The sequence below is a fragment of the Macaca nemestrina genome, chromosome 18 (genome assembly GCF_043159975.1).
Source record: "Macaca nemestrina isolate mMacNem1 chromosome 18, mMacNem.hap1, whole genome shotgun sequence".
NCBI classification, from domain to species: domain Eukaryota; kingdom Metazoa; phylum Chordata; class Mammalia; order Primates; family Cercopithecidae; genus Macaca; species Macaca nemestrina.
In genome coordinates this window covers 19,615,860-19,628,790 of record NC_092142.1, presented here as the reverse complement: position 1 = coordinate 19,628,790, position 12,931 = coordinate 19,615,860, and the positions used below count along the sequence as shown (strand labels likewise).

General features: G+C 45.5%; 1 protein-coding gene across 1 annotated transcript in view; it reads left to right on the top strand.

Moving 5' to 3' along the window:
- Positions 1 to 7,070, top strand: part of LOC105484982 (protein disulfide isomerase like, testis expressed) — a 44,834-nt gene extending 37,764 nt beyond the window's left edge. The window contains exons 9-12 of the mRNA XM_011747099.2: positions 777 to 897; positions 3,689 to 3,867; positions 5,590 to 5,679; positions 6,678 to 7,070. Of these exons, the coding sequence (XP_011745401.2) occupies positions 777 to 897; positions 3,689 to 3,867; positions 5,590 to 5,679; positions 6,678 to 6,923 (636 nt within the window). The 3' untranslated portion in view covers positions 6,924 to 7,070. The remainder of the gene's footprint in view (positions 1 to 776; positions 898 to 3,688; positions 3,868 to 5,589; positions 5,680 to 6,677) is intronic.
- Positions 7,071 to 12,931: the final 5,861 nt, after the last annotated feature.

Sequence of the window (12,931 nt, the reverse complement as noted above, 5' to 3'; positions counted from 1 at the left end):
AGGAGTGGGGAGGCCTGTCAGCCGGAAGGAACAGCGTTAACAAAGGCCTGAGCTGGGAGGAAGGTTGGCCATTTGGATAAACTGAAGACCAACATGGCTGAGGAAAGAAAAGAGAAGACTTCCTTTATTGCAGGGACCAAAGTGTGATCAAGGTTTCATAAGTCATGTAAGTGGTCTTGATCTTGATTCTTAGAGTAATTGAGGACAACTAATTTTTTTTTTTTTTTGAGATGAAGTCTTGCTCTGTCAACCAGCCTGGCGTGCAGTAGCACAATCTTTGCTCACTGCAACTTCCGCCTCCCGGGTTCAAGCAATTCTCCTGCCTCAGCCTCCCGAGTAGCTGGGATTACAGGTGCATGCCACCATACCCAGCTAATATTTGTATTTTTTCTTTTTTTAGTAGAGACGAGGTTTTACCATGTTGGCCAGGCTGGTCTCAAACTCCTGACTTCATGATCCGCCCGCCTTGGCCTCCCAAAGTGCTGTGATTACAGGCGTGAGCCACTGCACCCGGTTTAAAGCTTCTTTTTATAAAATCTGAGAAATCTATCCCAGTTTCAAGCTTTGTCTGCTCCTTAGTCCCCTGACCGCAAATTGCCCTGAACCATCCAGGGTTGACATCAAGCTCATGATCCATCTCAGTATTTCAAACTCTTTTCTAAGGCTCTTGTGAAAAGACACAAGAAAACCTTTAGCTGTTTCCAGTCAGGGTGGGGAGGCCCACAACTTCGAAACCCTTTCTGAAGAGTCTTAGACCTTTCAAATGTGCTTCCTAGAAACATCAATCCAGTGAAGAGATTCCAAAACACTGGGACCAGGGACTTGTTAAGCAGCTCGTGGGGAAGAACTTCAACATAGTCGTCTTTGACAAAGAAAAGGACGTGTTTGTGATGTTCTGTAAGTACCTTCAAGAGGGGTTGGGAGGCAACAGGTGCCAAAATTATGTTTCAACTGTTTCTCCTGAATTCTTTGGCACTGAAATCTCTAAAACCCATCAATGCACCATGCCAAGGATGGTCTTCAGATACCCAAAGAGATTGACTCAAGATGCTATCAGGAACAATGCAACTCTGTCCCCAAGAAATGTAATTCTTAGAATGTATGCAATGCCTTCCATATAACCCAGGTCTGTGGCTATTTCTAAAAGCAATAATGCTGATGGCTAACAATGTTTGATTGGATGCTGTAGTATATTGGGCTTTATTCTAAGCCATTGCATACATTATCTCATTTATTCCTTACAACATCCTTTTGAAAGTAGCTACTTTTATTGCTCTGACTTTGCAGATGATTAAATAGAGTCTCAGGAAGGTGAAGACATTTTTTTCCAGTATCTTGCAGCCAATAAGTGCTGGAACTGGGATCTGAATTTAGGCATCTGATTCTAGCACCTACACTCCTAACTGCTGTACAGGATTTCTTTGCTTCTGGCTTTAGATTACTTGTCAAATGGCCCATAGGAGTTGGGGACCCCAATCCTTCATGTACAGTACTTAGCCCGTCTGACATTTTGTAAGCACTTGATAAGTGAAAATTGCTACTGCTGTTGTTATTTCTATTATTATAATTACTTCCAGGGCTCGCCTAAGAACTATTGCCCTTTTCCCATTGTTTCTGATTTGCACGTGAGAGAAAAAGCCAGAGATGTTCTCTCCCACACTGAGACACAGAGAAAGGTGATACTGAAGTTCCTTCAGACATCTCTTTATTTTAACATTTAATGAGCCCTTACAATGAGTCAAGCATGAGTTTGTTATTGACACACCTCCTCTAAGGAGCTGTGTGACAAGTTTGTGAGGAAGGTATGCTGGTTTTCCCCATGTCACAGATCAGGGAACCCCACCTCAGAGAGGTTAATGACCTTACCCTAGGTCACACAGTAAGTAGCAAGACAAGAAGTTTAATGCAAGCTCTGATGCTATTACTTTCTTGAGGGTAAGGCAAGGGCTACACTGCATCATGCAGTCCTTTTACAATCACTCTGAAAGGGACTCTTATTCACAGAGCGAGGTGCTTAAGGTCTGTGGCTGAATCACCAAGATCCGCTACCTAGTTGCAGCCATTCTGTACTTACGTCACACCCAGAGTTATGAGACTGTCCATTTCATTTTGATAAAAGGCAAAATCAGCTTCATTTTCTTGGAAGTAGTGCTACGGGATTGGCCCCCTGGGGCTGCAACCATTATGCCCCCTCCTGTTCTGACCCAGGACCCGCTGAGTGCTAGTGGGGCTGCCAGAGATGCTGCAGGCAGCGGGGATGGCCATGAAGACACTTGGCTTGTAAATGGGGGATGATCATCCGAAGATGGTGTGTCTGGGGGCTTTTGAGGCCATTTCTCTTCCAGAGCCAGAAACTGAGCTTTGAGCTCTAATAGAAGGACAAGCAGGTAAGGTTTGCTTTCCCTTGGATTGGAGCAGGTCTCTGGTTTCCAGAGGCCCAGGAGCCTGGACCACATTCAAAGACCAAAGAACTGTCCACAAGAAAGTTCAGTGTCCCCTGTCCAAGAGTAGTTACTCACGAGTAGTTACTATACCTGTCACACTTCTTGGGGATATTCTCCTCCACTGAATTTTATATGTATAATGACATGACATGTAATTGCATATACATGACATGACATAACATAACATATATATGTTATGTTATATTAATCTCTACCTGTGGTATAGTGGTCACTAGTCAAAGCAGCCTGTCTTTAAACCCCACTTCTTCTGCTTAACTACTCTGATCTGAAAAGTGAAATTACTGCATAACTTTGGGCAAGTTCCCAAACTTCTATTGTGAAAAACCCCTGTGCTATAATGCATATGCGCGCACACACACACACACGCACACACACACACACACACTTTTCGGCATAACATAAAAAGTCATCTAGCATAAATATTGTTCTTGGCTTTCTTCTTCTACTAGAGTGGAACACTATGTTAAAAGAAAGGAATTTGAAAAAAAGAAAAAAAGCAAGCTGGGCACAGTGGCACAAGCCTGTAGCCCCAGCAACTCAGGAAGCTGAGATGGAAGGATTTCTTGAGCCCAGGAGTTTGAGTTTGAGCCCAACCTGGGCAACATAGCAAAACCTTGCCTCTAAAAAGCAAAACAAAAAAATAAAAGAAAACATGAACACACCAAAAGTGTTAGTATTTAGGTAGAAGAGAACTAAGCTATTTTTTTCTTTTTCTTTTTTTTTTGTTTCGTTTTTGAGGTGGAGTCCTTCTCTGTCACCCAGGCTGGAGTGCAGTGGTGCAATCTCAGCTCATTGCAACCTCTTCCTCCCAGGTTCAAGTGATTCTCCTGCCTCAGCCTCCTGAGAAGCTGGGATTACAGGCGCATGCCACCATGCTAGGCTAATTTTTGTATTTTTAGTAGAGATGTGGTTTCACCACATTGGTCAGGCTGGTCTTGAACTCCTGACCTTGTGTTCCACCAGCCTCAGCCTCCCAAAGTGCTGGGATTATAGGCGTGAGCCACCGCACCCGGCCAAAGCTATCTTTTTCTAATTTATCGAATAACAATCAGGTACTATGGCTGAAATGTAAACATAACCTGATATATGATTAAAAGAAAGAGGGAGTGCAATTGGCAAAACAGCAGGACCACAAGTGGAACACAGCGATGCCATGTGTTGGGTGGCGCCAGCTTTCTGGATCTTCATCAATGTGAGTCTGAGCCATGGCCCTTCTCTTCCAGATGCACCCTGGTCTAAAAAGTGCAAGATGTTGTTCCCGCTGTTGGAGGAACTAGGCCGAAAGTATCAAAACCACTCCACGATCATCATTGCCAAGATCGACATCACAGCAAATGACATTCAGCTGATGTACCTGGACCGGTACCCATTCTTCAGGCTGTTTCCCACCGACTCTCAACAAGTGAGGGGCTCTTGGGACACACATGGCTGAAAACAATGTTATGTTATTATCAGGGACTCAGTTTCTCCCTACCTCCAGCTGCGCTTTCTACCAAACCAGTTTTATTCTCAGCTGCGGCCACTATCCATCCTCTCACATTCAAGTTCAAAGAATATTTTCCAGTAGTTTGCACCAAAGTCCTGAGACTCACTATCATTGGGTGTAGCTTGCATATCCCTGACCCAGTCACTGTGGCCAAGTGGATGTGGATGTTTTGATGGGCAAGCCTGGTTTATACGGTTCCTACTAGTATTAGGGCTGAGCTCTACCCTAACTATATGAAATAAGGTGGGAGGAATCTCCATGAGAATATTGGATGTGGGGTATTACTAGATGAAGGAAACAATACATGCTAGAGACAAACAATGTCATTTCCACCTTGGGATTACAGTCATCAGCCATAACCAGTGTTGATAGAACCCACTCTCCATGCCATGTCCATTCATGGGAAAGAGCATCAGTCAAAGAAATGTAAGCCCAGGTTTCTGATCCTTAGAAGAGTATGGATGAATGCAATTGAAATCAAGGGGGAGCAAGAGATTCTGGAGGGCAGATATGGCTGCAAGTCTCCATGCAGACCCAGTACTCCGGAGAATGGTGGGGATTATGTGCTACAGGTAGGAAGTGTAGTCTGAACAAAGAGGTGGGCAGAAGGGTGACCCAGCACTGTGGCAAGATTCCATTGTGACCCACTCTTTGCTCAGTCTGCACTGCAGAGGATGCATGTCAGGGAGTTGTGCAACTGAGGCTGGGCTGAGAGGATGAGGCTAAGGTCATAATCTCAAATTATCTGAAGAAATTTGGGTGACCCGTGGACATGAAGAAGCTTCTGAACTTTCCTAAAGAGGAAAGGGGGTCGGGCGCGGTGCCTCATGCCTGTAATCTCATTACATTAGGAGGCTGAGGCAGTTGGATCATGAGGTCAAGAGATCCAGACCATCCTGGCCAACATGGTAAACCCCATCTCTACTAAAAATATAAAATTAGCCAGGCATGGTGGCGCATGCCTGTAGTCCCAAGTACCCAGGAGGCTGAGGCAGAGGAATTGCTTGAACCCAGGAGGCAGAGGTTGCAGTGAGCTGGGATCGCGCCACTGCACTCCAGCCTAGTGACAGAGCAAGATTCCGCCTCAAAAAAAAAAAAAAAAAAAAGGGAAAGAGAACGTATGATAACGGAGCACTGACCATATGCCAGATGCTTTTGAAAATAACTATTCTTCCTCTTATTATTGTCACTATGATAGCAATAATAATAATAACAAACGCCTATAGTGCTCATCACGAACCAGGTGCTGTTTTCCATACTCCACGTACATCACTTTATTTTATCCTTATAACAACCCTACGAGGTAGGTACTATTTTGTCTCCATATTAGAGATGGGAAAACTGAGTCAGAGAAATTAAATAACCAGACCACACTGCAGTAATGCAGCCAAAGTTTAAGGCTTCGCTGTGTGGTTTTACAGTCCATGCTTTCATCCACTACATAACAACCCTATGACAGAGGCATTTTTATTATCCTTCCCTTGGAGCCGTGGCACTTGAGGCTAAGACAAGTTAAGGAACCTGCATAACATACTCGGGGTTGTTAGGAATTTGACCCTGGGTTTACCTAGGTAGCAATCCTCGAGCACCTCTGCGGGAAGAGGATCCCATCCTGACCCTGTTCCATTTTCTTCCTAGGCTGTCCTGTATAAGGGAGAACATACACTGAAGGGCTTCTCTGACTTCCTGGAAAGCTACATCAAAACTAGCATTGAGGATGAGGATGAGGTAAGGGGCAACAGAAACACCTTGGATTATTCTGTCCCACACAGAATCCCCAGGAATTCAATGGATGACAAAAGAGTGTGCTTAGAGTTACATAATCTCGGGAGATGGTTGAGGATGGATGGAGAGCCATCCAGTTTGGGTGACTCTACTAGTCACCTTTATTTCAAAGGCACTTACTATGGGAAGCAGAAAGGGCAGACTTTAGAAACATCTAGAAAGACCGAGGCTCTGAGGTAACACACAGCTGCTTGCCTTGGGCCGCTCCCCTGGGACTGACCAGATGTCTTGGTGGGATTCTGCCCTCTGGCATTACTCTCCTGATGCATGAGACCACAGCCCGCTTTCTCCCCTAGCCATGCCTCAGTGAGGCCCTCTGCTGGACGGTGCCATCTGTATTAATTAAGACTTTTCTGCTGGAAATTCCAGACACTACTCTTTGCTTTAAGCAACGATGGGAATTTATCCCATATAGCTGGTAGAACATCAGGAGTGGGTGGATCCAGAACCCAGGCTTGCTTTCTGTCTTCCCATCTCTGTTTTCCTCTATGTTGGTTTCATTCTCAAGTAGTCATTTCCCCACAGAAGTTCAAAGATTACACCACAGCTCCAAACTAACATCCTCCCAGTGTAGAAAGCAAGCAACTACTTCTTAAATGTCCCAGAAAATGTCCTGGACAGAGATCTCATTAGCTAAGACTGGTCACTTGTCCAGTCCTGGAGCTAGTGGTGCAGGAGCCACATCTATAGACTTAGAACCTTTGTTTCCTCCCAAGGTCCTCTTACCTGAAGGGTGAAACCACAGTTGAGCATTTTACCACCCAAACCAAATGGATCTTTAGCATCTATGAAAACCCTGCAGTCCAAAGACTGATTCTCTCTGGGCACTTTCAGAAGAAGTAGCTTTGACTACTACAACCACAATGATCACATATTTCTTATCTATTTCTTTCTCCCTTTCTTCCCTCCCTCCCTTCTTCTTTCCACCTTTTCTTTCATAGCTATTGTCTGTTGAGCAAAACGAAGTGATAGAAGAGGAAGTGCGAGCTAAGGAAAAGGAGGTGCCTATGATGAAGAAAGAGTTACCTGAACAGCAGTCGCCTGAGCTGGAGAACGTGACCAAGCATGTATCCAAGCTGGAAGAGTCCACTGGGAAGAAGAAAACATCTGAGGAGGTGGTGGTGGTGGCCAAACCAAAGGGACCTCCAACGCAAAAGAAGAAACCAAAAGTCAAGGAAGAACTGTAGCTTCTCCAATACCAGGAAAAAAGATGTTCATCTTCCAGATCCTGGCATCATTTTCTGAGGGGATTGATTCCAATAAAAGCATATATATTGTGGTAGGGTAGGTGGGGCAGGGGTGGGGCTGGATAATAAAACCTCTGAAGGTCCTTGGCTCTGTTTTACTCATGACCTCTTTTTCCTGGTTGGTGCTCTCTTAGAAGAACTGTGTGACCTGGATTTCAGACAGGACTGCAAGGGAAGCCACAGTAGCAACATTCAATGAGTGTGTGCAACATGCTTGGCATTCATCTAGTTCTCACACCATCACTGAACTGGGGTTCATTAACCCCATTTTATAGATGGGAAAAACTGAGGGACAGAGAGGTTAAGCAACCAGTCAGGATCACACAGGTGGAAAGCTGTTGAGATGCAACCAATCCCAGGCAATCGCACTCCGAAGACTGTGCACTTAACCACTATGCTACCGTCTCCTACCAGGTTAGGTGTCCCGAGAGTCTGGCTCAGTCTTTCAAATGAGGTGGATTGATTGTCTTACGCTTCATTTGGGCACAGTAAGAAAACGATCAAATCCCAAACCTGTCCCCAGACTTCCACATCTCAGTAAGTGGCCCATTCACTCCAGCAATCACTCCAGAATCATCGACAACTGCCTTTTTCTTTCTTCCTTCCTTTTTTTTTTTTTTTTCTTTTTTTGGAGACAGGTCTCACTCTGTCACCCAGGCTACCCTATCCAGCCCCCGACCTACCCTACCACAATGATATATGCTTTTATTGGAATCAATCCACTCAGTGCAGTGGCGTGAACAAGGCTCACTGCAGCATCAACCTCCTGGGCTCAAATGATCCTCCTGTCTCAGCCCCGCAAGTAGCTGGGACTACAGGCATGCGCCACCACGCCTGGCTACTTTCTGTATATTTTTGGAGAGATGAGGTTTCACCTTGTTGCCCAGGCTGGTCTTGGACTCCTGAGCTCAGGCAACGCACCTGCCTTGACCTCTGAAAGTGCTGGGCTCAACTGCCTTCTTTTACTATCATAAAAGTAGCTTATCCATCCATGTGATTCCACCCACTTCCCTTCACCTCTCCACTGACCGTCACCCGCCATTTCTCAGCTGAAGTCTCCTAACTGGTCTTTTTGCTGCCCCTCTGTACCTCCCTCCCAGCACCCACCCTAAACCCCTCCATATTCCATACAGCCACTGAGGCCATCTTTTAAAAAGTCGTAGCCCTAAGCACTTACAACAGCACGTTGTTTAATTATGTAATGCAGGGGTCCCCAGCCTCTTGATCACTGACTGGTATGGGTAGGTGTCCTGTTAGGAGCCCAGCAGCACAGCAGAAGGTGAGCGCCCGGTGAGTGAGCTTTACCGCCTGAGCTCCGCCTGGGTATTAGACTCTCATAGGAGCCTGAACCCTATTGTGAACTGGGCATATGAGGAATCTAGGTTGCTGGCTCCTTATGAGAATCAAATGCCTGATGATCTGGCTTTAGATCTGTGCTGTTCAATGGTTTCATCCCACTTCTTATTTCCTAGTTTCACAACATTTCCCTCCTGACACCCCCCCCCCCCACCACACTCTCCTACTTCCCCCCCACCTTCCCACTCCCATCCTTGGAAAAATTGTCTTCCAGGAAACCCGTCCCTGATGCCAAAAAGATTGGGGACCGCTGCTATAATGGCATCTTTATTGCTTTTAGAATAAAATCTAGCCTGCCTACCACGCCTTCAACACTTTGAAAGGTCTGGCCCCACAGATGTCTCCCTCTCCCCCTCACATTTTCGGCTCCAGCCATACTTGCTGTCTACTCTTTGAACAAGCCAAATTCACTCTCTCTTCTTCATGTTCCCTCTGCCTAAATGTACTTGCTTCAAAATACATTCCCCCCAGGTCCTCACACAGCTGTGTCTTTTTAATGGTTCAAATCTCAGCTCACCTGTCACCACCTCCAAAAGGCATTCCTGGAGACCAGTAATTGAAAGAATCTTATTTTGTTTGTTGTTATTGCCTGATTCTCCAATTAATATGTAAGCCCCATGAAAGCAGATATACCTGTTTTTTTTTTTTTTCTTGCTATATTCCCTTTGCCTAGAACTCTGCTTGGCACATAGTAGATGCTCAATAAATGCTCATGGATCAATACAAAATTCCATTTTAGGGGAGAGATACATAATTTCATAGTCATCCCAAAAGGCAGAGGTGCTGACAGTGTCGTCCCCAGATCCAAACTGGAATCTGTACTAGTTCCCTGTTGTTGCTCTGACAAATTAACACTTAGTGGCTTAAAACAACACAAACTCTTAGAATTCTGGAGACTAGAAATTAGAAATCAATTCCACTGGACTAAATTCACGATGTCATCAGACTTAGTCCCTTTTGGATGAATTCCCTGCTATGCCTTTTCTAGCTTCTGGGAGGCCCCTGCATTCCTTGGTTCATGGTTCTGTCCTAGAATCACTCTGACTTTTGGTTTCATCCTCACACCTACTTCCTGACTCCTCCTGCATCACTTTTATAAGCACCACTGTGACTGCATCCAGCCTGCCCAGACAACCTCTCCATCTCAAGATCATAATCACACCTGCACAGTCCCTTTTGCTATATAAGGCAACACTCACAGGTTTGGGGATTCAGAGGTAGACGTATTTGGGGGTCATTATTCAGCTTACCACAAGTTTACCTCACTGATTTGTGTCATTCATTTCAGCCAGGCCTTCTCTTGAGAAAAGAAGGGCAGCATTCTTTTAGAAACTGAGGTCTCTAGGAACCACCTGGGTGCCTCCACTCCTCACCCGTCATGTAAGGAAAAGGGCTGTTTGTGCTTTTTCATACCTCCAGAGCCAGCTCCCATACCCCTCACCCCGAACCTGGCCTGTCCACAACCAGAGGAAGCAGGGAACAGCCTGCGGCTCTGGAACTCACCTGAGCCAAATTCCCCAACAGGAGCAGATGTTAGTATTCAGGACACGGTGTGAGGCTCACCTGCCTCGGCCTTGAGGCCATGTGGCTGCCAGTTGAAGGAGAGTTACAGGGGGGCTGCCTAGACCAGATCATGTGGCATAGAGCCCCTGACAGGCCACGAGCCAGAGAATGTGTATGCCACCTGCAGGTCCCCCAGGCATAACTGGAGCCTCAGGAGGTGTGTGCTCAGAGAGGTAGGTAGGACAGGTGATACCCCTCTGTTGGAGGATCTTCTCCCTTGGCTCATTTTTGCCCCTTTCTGAAACACACCAACCTCTCATTCTAATTCTTTATGTTCTGTTTGATCAATTTTTCAAAACTCTCCACCCCTTAGTTTCACTCTTTCCAAAACTACCTAATACCACTTAACCCTCTAAGACCCTGTCATGACTGAGCAAGGAATGTTCTTTACTCAGGAATGCAGGTAAATCCAAGTGAGATTTGAGTTTTCATCTGGACTTAGCATGGCTAGCTGTGTAATCTTGGGGGAGTTACTCCGCCTCTCTGAACCTGTCTTCTTCCCTGTGATGTGGGTTGCTGTGTTTCGTTGTTTGAGACAATGGAGGCAAAAGCGCCGAGCACAGTGTCTGACCCAAGAGAAGTGCTCAGCAGGTGACTGTTCTCAGCATTACTAAGATCGAGTCTCCTACCCATGTTTGAAAGTTAAGAGAGAAGAGTGTTTCAGGCTGGGCGTGGTGGCTCACACCTGCAATCCCAGCGCTTTTGGAGGCCGAGGCAGGCAGATCACCTGAGGTCGGGAGTTTGAGACCAGTCTGGCCAATGTGGTGAAACTCTGTCTCTACTAAAAATACAAAAATTAGCTGGGCCTAGTTGTGTGCACCTGTAATCCCAGCTACTCGGGAGGCTGAGGCAGGAGAATCACTTGGACTTGGGAGGTGGAGGTTGCAGTGAGCCAAGACTGAACCACTGCACTCCAGCCTGGGCAACACAGCAAGACTCTGTATCAAAAAAAAAATAAATAAAAATTAAAAAAAAAAAGAAAGAAGAGTGTTTCAAGAAGGAAGGAAGTGCTGAGAGATTAAGGTTCGTTCAAAAACAAATATTTATTGCGCACTGTCCTAGAGGTAAGATAAAGAGAAAAATATTGACTGAATTTGGTAATGTAGATGTCTTTGGTGAACTTGATGAGCAACAGAGCAGGAAACTATGGCCATTGACAATTTTTTATACTCACAGATCCCAAGAGAAGGAAACACACCACACTGGGTAGAGGGGCTGAAAGTAGAGGAAGAGCCGCTGGGAAGCACCAGGGTCGGTCAGGAAGTAAAGAGAGCAAGGGAAAAGGCAGGAAAGAGCCTTTATTGTAGTTTCTGCCGGAAGGAATGGGAGAGGCAGGGTGAGCAGATTTAGGATTGGCTTAGTTTGAATAATTTCAGAGACCTCTGGGCCATAGAGTTGTCTCTAGTTGTCTGGTACCTGGTCCCTTAGGGTGATTTAAAGCAGCGAGTAGTGACCCTGAGTGTAAAAGCCCCATAAAAGAGGCCAAGGGTTGGGGGTATGTGCTCTGGACTGATTGTTTTGCAGTCGGAAGGGCACATTCACAGATAAGTCGTTTTTGATCTCTAGTAATTATTGAGCCCTGGAAGGGGCAGTCCCTCCATGATCAGTAAGGCCCCAAGATGTAAAAGCATGAAATACGGAAACTAGAAAGCATGGTGGTTACACTTATGAATAGATTCCAGCCCAAACTCCCTGTTTTTCTGCCCAAGTCTTTGTCAAGACAACTGTAGAAGCCACCTGGGGTCACCATCTTTAATCCTTTGAAGACATCCATACTAAGGTTTAGACAAGGCCTCATGAAAAAGGTATAGGATAAAAATAATTAGTTCAGGAAAAGAAGAACAGCAAATAAATGAAGAGATAACTTCCCTTTTCATCAAACAATTGCAAAAATGAACAACAATGAGATCGTTTCCACTTATCTTTTGGCAAAGATGAAAGCAAGTTAACAATGCTCACAACTGGTGAGTAGTGTTGGTGGGATTGTAAACCAATTTTTAATAATCTCTCTGGGATGCTGTTTGAGAAGAGGAGTCAATATCCCTACAGCTGTGCTAACTTTTTGACTCAGAATTTCCACTCCTTGGACATAATCCTGAGGAGATGATTCACCAGTGCCAGGGGTTACCCTACCACTGAGTGAGACAGGATGGAGAAATGTCCTGAAAAGATCAATGCAGTGATCATGGTGTTATTTTCCGGTTCAGCCCAAGTTCACACATATTTTATTTTTCTTAACATGATGACAGCCACTCTCACGTTGATTTTTGGAATGCCATGTATGTGGAACTGGGTCTGAAGACATGGTTTTAACTCAGGCTCTGTCATTTTCTACCTCAGTGATTGCACAACAGCAAAGCAGAATTTTCAGGACTTCCATGAATGTAATCATTACTGTGCGCCTTTACTTGCATCATCTCCTTTGGCTGCTATCACTACTGTGGGAGATGGGTATTCTGATTTTGTAGACAAGGAAATTGACCTCTGGACCTCAGGAAAGTTAAGAAATGAGCCCACTGCTACACAATAAACACCAGATAAAGGAGTCAGACTGACTCCAAAGTCAGTCTATTTAATTGCAAATTTTTTCGCCTCCAAAGGGACCTCCCAGTCATCAGACCTGATTCTTTGTTTCACAGAGTGGGTCAGGTGCAGTGATGTCTGAACTATCTTCTGGCTCTAACTTTCAGCCATTCTCAGCTCCTCTCTTGCTTGTGTCTGGATTCTAAGGCTGATCTCATGAGAATGAGTGTTTCAAAAGGGTGCCCTCTGCAGGACAGGTGCACCTCCCAGCAGGGGCAATGAACACCCTTTTTGTCTTTATGGAGTCTGTCTTCAGATACTGGCATTCGCCTGGCTCCTTGGGCCCACCTTGCCCTTGTCAGTGACCAGGAAGAAGCCCAGCACCTTGGCACTGCTTTCCCAGTTAATTTCTAACTAAGGAATCTTTTGCTGTGAGAAGGTGTGAAACAGTGACCTTGTACTTCCGGGCACAGGGGTGACCCCCCCAACGTCAATCATTTGGGGTC